This window comes from Saccostrea cucullata, unplaced genomic scaffold, assembly GCF_032062105.1.
Source record: "Saccostrea cucullata isolate Sc308-1 unplaced genomic scaffold, CSIRO_AGI_Scuc_v1 ctg164, whole genome shotgun sequence".
Classification (NCBI taxonomy): Eukaryota; Metazoa; Mollusca; class Bivalvia; order Ostreida; family Ostreidae; genus Saccostrea; species Saccostrea cuccullata.
In genome coordinates, this window is record NW_026937694.1 from 661,281 (window position 1) to 668,887 (window position 7,607).

General features: G+C 31.7%; 1 protein-coding gene across 1 annotated transcript; it reads right to left on the reverse strand.

Moving 5' to 3' along the window:
* Window positions 1-2,861: 2,861 nt before the first annotated feature.
* LOC134248666 (uncharacterized) lies at window positions 2,862-7,607 on the reverse strand. The gene is made up of 6 exons (XM_062731063.1): window positions 7,540-7,607; window positions 5,157-5,248; window positions 4,415-4,634; window positions 4,184-4,300; window positions 3,402-3,474; window positions 2,862-3,024 (listed from the first exon to the last, which is right to left on the reverse strand). Exons 2-6 carry the CDS (start codon window positions 5,235-5,237, stop codon window positions 2,862-2,864), a joined length of 654 nt encoding a protein of 217 aa, XP_062587047.1. The 5' UTR covers window positions 5,238-5,248; window positions 7,540-7,607.

Genomic DNA, 7,607 nt, shown 5'->3' on the forward strand with positions numbered 1-7,607 from the left:
GAAATGTACTACCATCCACATTTCTAAGAAACGACATCCGATTAAAGAATCATACCATCTGCACAACCATACCCCGGAAGACGTCCCAAGTGGTAAATACCTGGGAATCACAATTAGTCAAGATCTGTCATGGCGTGAGCATATTAACTTAACATCTGCCAAGGCCACAAGAACAATTGGTTTTCTAAGAAGGAACCTGAGAAGCTGCCCACAGGATATCAGAAGCAGGGCATACACCACACTTGTACGTCCAGTATTGGAATACGCATCAGTGGTTTGGGATCCTCACCAACATCACTTAATACAACACCTGGAAAATGCTCAGCGCCGGGCAGCAAGGTTTGCCACTGGCGACTACTTGTCAAGGGACCCAGGAAGCATGACCACCATGCTACATCAACTCGGCTGGGAACCACTAGAACATCGGAGGGCCCGGAACCGTGTGATCATGTTCTACAAAATCTACCATCATATTGTGGAAGTTCCGGTACATCATGTGCTGCATATCACCAACAGCAGAACTCGTGGTTCTATGGCAAACAACATCCGCCAAATCAGCACCAGGGTTGATGTTTACAAATATTCCTTCATTCCAGCAACTATTATAGCATGGAATAAAATACCAACCACAATCAGGAGTTCGCCATCAGTGGACAATTTCAGACACGCTTTACAGACCATCAGCGTGTCTGAGATCCTACACCATTAGACTGTCCACTTTTAACTTTTTACCTCTTTTAATATGAGTGTACATAGGTTTTTAACTGTTCACCACAGAATCACTGGAGTTTCAACACTCAATTTGAGTTTACTCCTAAAAGGGAAGAAGAAGAAGAAGAAGAAGAAGAACGTTATTGTTGACAAACCAATCGTGTAGGATCGTTCGTATATCGTGAGCGATCGTTTGTGTAACGTGAAAGATCGTTCGTGTATCAGACTCAATCGTGTGCGTTTTTAATCGTGCGAGATCGTGTGTTTAGAATCGTGTAAATTTCGTTTTGTAAGTTTTTATCGGAATGTTACAGGTAAAATGAGCATTTCCCTTGTTTGTTTTTCTTAATTTATTAATTAAAATCCAAAAATGAAAAAGCGCAATTTACATAATAGAATGCAGAACGAACTAATTATCGCCCGTAAACAAGCAATATAGTAAGTCGTACAATATTAAGTTCTCGTCAAATAGCGCGATCAATATTGTGATAAACCGTACTTCGATCTTAATCGCCTTCATGAAAAATCTTATTTTAATTATTATTTGCTTCTTATTACGGTCAGGATAATCTTGAAATCAATTCATTGAAAATAAATAATTTTTTTTACAAAGAAATAAACATTTCTCAATGCCTACATAACTAGTTAGTCGACAAATATACATGGACACGGCATGATTTTCGGAAGTTTTCATTATCGGTGTTTATCTCTTGAGCCTATTTGTAATTAATTAATTTTGAATTTCTGCAAATGAAAAAGTTGAATAATTGGCAAGTTTATCAGACATTGTATCAATGGAAACATTAGGATAAAATTTGAAATTATAATTTAAGTCATTCCATGCTGACATTTTTGTTCAATCGTATCCCCCTTTCTGCATATCATGATATCCAATTCAATCAAATTATACCACCCACATACATGTACATTGTCTAATAGAACGAACAAAATCCGTTTTTTTTTTATCGGAGAATTACCTTAGAAATAATTATTTTTAATCTAAAATATTAAGGCTTGCATATATTTAGTTACAGAAACATCATTTTCCGTTTTTTTCTACAACGTCTATGAAATAATATTGATAATTCTTTGAAATCTTAAATAAGTCATAAGCCGTATTTCGTTTTGAAAATATTGATTCCTAAATAATTTGTACTATTTTGAGTGAAGAATCGTGCGTTTGCGTTAACAATCGTGTAAGATCGTGTAACGTGTAGAATCGTGAACGTTAAAGATCGTTCGTGTAACAGGTTTAATCGTGCGGAATCGTTCGTGTAACGTGATCGTTCGTGTAAGTTGTCAACAATAACGTTCTAGCCACTGTAAGTTTATATTACTCTTTAAGCACCGTGGTAGGATATTCAGATATTTGTTTTCACCTGTAAACCTTTACTGAATGTGATTTGTCTATATTTGTTTTTTCAATGGAATATTACTAAAATTTTCCAAGATTTTTTCATATACCAGTTCTTAGGGGGAAAAATTCTAAGAACCATCCACTTTTCTAAACTTGTGACATGATATTAAATCTTTTTCAAAGAAAAGATTTGCTTGTATCATCTGTCCTTAGCAGATAGATTAGAACTGGATGTTGGTTAGCATAATAATTAGAATTAATTTGTCTAACAGCATGAAAATATACATTTGGAATATTTTATTGTGGATAGATAAACAATACTGTCATACAGAAAAAAAGAGTCATTAAAAGTAGGGAAAAATATTGGTAAAGAAATATCACTTAGATTTTAAAGAGAGCTAAAGTAAACGTCATATATTATTTGTTTCAGATATCATCTGGTCATCATCTTCAATTTCCTCATCATGAACCCTCACATTTTTTGATCTATCTAAAAAATAAAAAATTCTTTATTTACATTTGTGACCATCGAATATTTTAAATTTAATACCGTTAATCACTTTTTATTCGCGAGAACTTTATTTTCGCGTAATTACGCGAGACAATGTGCTTGTGAAAATTTACTCCTCGCGTAAAATAGTATTCCTTAAGAAAATAAAGAACAAGAACCACAATTCGTGAAAATTATGTCTCGCTTATAAAAATAAGTTGTCGCAAAAAATTAGTGATTTACAGTAATGTTTGTAAAATATTTCTATAAAATACATGTAGTAACTGGCATCAAAACAATTTGTCATCGATAAGTGGAACAATGAAAGCAATTGCAGCTTTTGAATAAATACATACCACGTTGTCTTCTGTAAAATATCACCGCAAGAGCTGGTAACAGAACAGCAATAATGCATATTATGGACACAATTATGATGGTTTCTGTTCCATTGTTTGGTACATCATTCCTGATGCTCAACAGGAAAACAATAACAGTACAGAATTACGCAAATATTGTCATTAAAGATTCTTAAACACACTACATGTATATATCGTTAGTGGTAATTGTTTTCACTGTCTTCGATAGTATAATTTTTTATTTTAAGGTTGTCAATTTCAACCTGGAATCGAAATGAATGTAATCTTTTTATTTGCGTTTTAGTTACTCCTCTTAGGCATCATTTACACATTCCTTAAATACCAGTAAACAAATAAGTGTAACTAACAAAGCAAATGCGATGTAGAAAATGGACATAAGAAAATAATATTTGAAGAATAGTAGAAAGTCATGAGAAACAAAGAGAGGAAAAACGATGTATAGGACAATAAATTAAAAATATCATACCCACTATCTTCTGTAGTAACAACGAAAACCGATTTCTTCTTTTGAATCTCTACTAATCTGTAACATTCTTGGTCTGAAAGTTACCAGGTATTGTAAGACAAATAAAATATACTAAACGTATTATAAAATTCCTGAAATTAATATATCTATATACGTATATATCTATTTTGGGACGTGATAAAAAAAAAACCATGAATGATGATTCCCCCTCACTTGAAGAATATACAAAATTGTCTGTAAATATAAAACGTTTAAGGACTGTTTTCATTTCATTTCATAAATAAGTGAAGGGAATGCATTCATGTATATAGCATTTAACAATGGTAGGAATGATTTCTTGACAAAAAACCCATTAATCTTTAACAAATTTTTTTGAACAGAACAAAATGCCAATAGCCCCAATTTTATTATCATTATAAGCACATTTTATGCATTAAAACTATAAGAAAGTTATGCTAGTCTGTTCTGGGTAATAACAAGATGTGTTTGTGAAACACTATGCACCCGGTGGCAACAAAGTTCGAAAAAGTTATCTTAGGATAAAGGTCACAGTCAAGGTCACGAAGTCACTAACCATAGTGTCGTTTGAAAGGGTTTTACTAGTAGGTATGCATACCAAATATGAAATTTCTATCTCGCACGGTTCAAAAGTTATGGCGAAGGTTAAAATTTACAACAAACAGATAAATAGACAAACAGACGAACAGACATACAGGACAAAAACAATTTACGCACTCGATCTATCGACCAGGGCGCATAAACACATATGTCCAATAGCTTACATAGATATGCATCAGAAGAGAGATATCTTGGAGGGCATGGTTTGGAGAATGTTGTACACGGTGCTCTGAAATTGTCCTGAATTCGTTCTCCTTGTAGGTTGTATTCTGCACAAAATCCTGTCCAAAAACCAAACTTATATAATATAAATAGAATATAAATAATTAAATTCATTGTAATTCCCCTTAAAATGAAATATTTTAGTACGTTATTGTAAATATATGAGGTCGTACCTATACAAAACCAAATGGGTGCACAAACTTCCATTGTCGCATTCATGAGCGAATTAATCACACAATGGTATTGGAAGTTTTCTGGTTTGACGCAATCTTGAGTAATGCTTGAGCAATTCTTTCTCACTGCTGCATCCATCCACTCATTCCGTGTTCCTGGACAACGTTTTACGTATTGGACCGTCATTTTTGACTGTGGGCAATTTCTGCTACTTTCACCCTATAAAACATATAAGAGTCATAACTGTTTCAGGCTAAGTGACCGTTTTATAAAGAACCTATGACTAAAACCACAAAATATATATATATATATTTTTGCGATTTATATTCTTCCATAAACAAATTTGAAAAGATATGTATTCTAATTTTATATGATTTTGGAGGAAGTTATTTTAATGAAAAAAATATTATGAATAAAGGAATGAATAAGAATTAATTCTAGATCTTTACTTTGAATTTGAAAATGAAATGCTCTTATTTCAATTTGAAAGTATATTCTTTTTATAAATTTGATTTAGTGTAGAATAAAAAAGTCGTGCTTTATTAACACAAATTAGATAATAAAAAAGAAAGAAAAAACCTTCCTTACACGTAGTAATGATACAATTTTAAAGGAATTGTTCAAATTGAAATCTTTGTACTCCTGAAACAATTAAAATTAATATCGGTATTGCGAAATTGATGAAAAAGGAACCTACAAGGAGATAAATAACATAAACACACGTGTGTAAACAAAATATACCATATAAGAAAGGAAACACAGCAGTAAAACAGCTAAAACAAGACAATTTTCTTGCTGTCTCCTTTGGCCTCTGGCAATCATATGATGAATCCCTTAAAATGAGAAAGAGCAATTTCATCAGTTAAAAAAATGACATATCTAATGTACACCAAAAAAGCAAATATGCCCTGTAAATTCAACTAGATACATATATACATGTATGCAAAATTATAAAAACTTCTAATGTTCAAAATTTTGAAACAGTTGCCAAGAAAGTCAGAAAGTTACAGGGCGTTAAAGCATTTGTGATCTGGATATAGTAGAATGATCCTCACAAAACGCAGAATTTTATTTCAGTTTAATTTTCGTCACATACAATTTTATTGTAACTATAGAAAAATGATTGGGAATGACAATTTGATAAGAATTCAATAGACAGAGTGATAAATATTTAAAAACTTATTAATTACTAACAATTTCATTAATCTGGTATTCAAATATCAGTCAGATTTTCTAATTAAAGTCGGCGACCATAGGTCGTCTATCCTTTCTCATTTATAAACTTTTCACATTGTATGCCTCTTCTCAAGAAACTCTTTGGCCAATTTCATCAAAAATGCCACAGGAATGAAGGGAATTAAGTTAGCTTAAATGAAGTACAACGAATAAGAAATTCTTGAAAATTTGGTGGCCCCTTTAAACATATTCGTGTCAAGACGGATTGGGCAAGAAAATATGAAAGCTTTATTACGTGTACATACTTTTGATTAAAGTGTGTTCATATAAAAAAAAAACCCGAGGTAGGGTGCGGCCAAAACAGAGGTAGAGGTTTTTCACGTGAATATATAGGTTATGTCTTGAAAAATATTGCCTATAGGTTATGTCGAGAACAGCAAAGCCATGATAAGTCATATTATATCAGTGTATATTACTATTATCAGGTAGTGTAGATTTTAAATTTGTATCAATAATGACCCCTGAAGGTAAGGAAGGGCCACAAACGGTGGTTAAAAATCATCATAGAAATACATGGGGCTTTCTTTAATTTAAAGAACATATAAGCCGTTATTAGTCATATAAATACAGAATTTTCTTCAGGTAGATCTATAGATACATTTTTGGGGTTTTTCAAATACTGACCTCTTGGGTAAGGGTCCATAACAGTCGGTCAAATTCTGACTTAAGAGATACATGTACAAATGTAGCTGTGATAGTTAAGGGACAATTGCATGAAGCACATTGAATATTTCAAAAATGGAATGAACTGACAACACTTATAATAGGTGCAATGTAACGCAATGGGATTCAAGGCAGAAATATCTTCTTATTCTTATCCAATATTAAGAACCTCTAGGGGAAATATGTTGCAAGCAGTACATTACCTAGTTTTTTTTATAAGAGAACAAAATATAAAGTAACTGTGAGATTTATCCTCAGACAGAACAGTCTTGATAATAATTCCATTCATTAACATTAACTAAGTCAGAGTAAAAGGTAGCCTACCGATATATAATCCTTTGTAAGAACCTAATTTAGGAACTATGTTAAAAGAAAATTTTATTCTAAAGAATAACTAAACAATTATTTGTCTCTTTTTATGTAGTATAAATTTAAATTTGTTTCAAGTTCTTGGTGGGTAGGGTTTGGCCACAATATGCGATACATACATTATATAGGAATCAATCATAAGGAAACACAAAATTTTGAAATTCTTTTGCCTAAGAATAGCTGTTCAATAATTAGCAATATTGGTATGGAAACACACTGATGTAGTATTATCATTTAAATTAAGTTCTTCTTTTTCATTATCAAAGGACTTAGGTGATCGATGTGGCCCATGGACCTCTTGGTCTTATAGGTCTTCTAGAGAATTGACAAAAGAACAAAGGAAATTGAAATAAAAACCATTTTTAGTAGGAATTTTCTAATAAGTTATCAAAGGAAAAACAATGTCAGAAAAAAATTAAAATCCTAAACATGTAATTATCAGAATGATTCTAAAATGATTTTACTATCAATACTTCTTACCAACCTTCTGTACACGTGTACATATGCCGGTACTAAATAATGTACTTAATGTTATAGGTCAATAATTACATGCACATTTGGTACAACAACGTACGATATTGGTGACATTACCGAAGTTTCGAAATTTTTTTTTAAATATAAAATTAAAACAGTTTTTATAATATTCCTCTTTGGGTCAAATTAAGCTCAATTATCTTATTTATTATTTAAAAAAAAAATGTTTGTTACAATTGATATGCTTGAATGGACATTTTAAATCTTTGCTATCACAATAAGCCTAATTTTTGTTTTACAAATAAAAGATTAAAAATGTGATACATTGAGCAATGACGAGGTTTTAGAAATTGATTATTTGCACAATTGAGAATAAACTTACGAAGAGCACGGCATCTTTGTTATTTTATGGCACCATCCAAAACTAAAACGAAAGTAAATTTTGAGCAA

Coding starts and splice junctions, on each gene's coding strand:
- LOC134248666 (XM_062731063.1), bottom strand. CDS start 5,237: ATGATTGCCAGAGGCCAAAGGAGACAGCAAGAAAATTGTCTTGTTTTA. Junction 4,635..5,156: donor TGTGTTTCCTTTCTTATATG/GTATATTTTGTT, acceptor TATGTTTTATAG/GGTGAAAGTAGCAGAAATTG. Junction 4,301..4,414: donor ACCCATTTGGTTTTGTATAG/GTACGACCTCAT, acceptor GTTTTTGGACAG/GATTTTGTGCAGAATACAAC.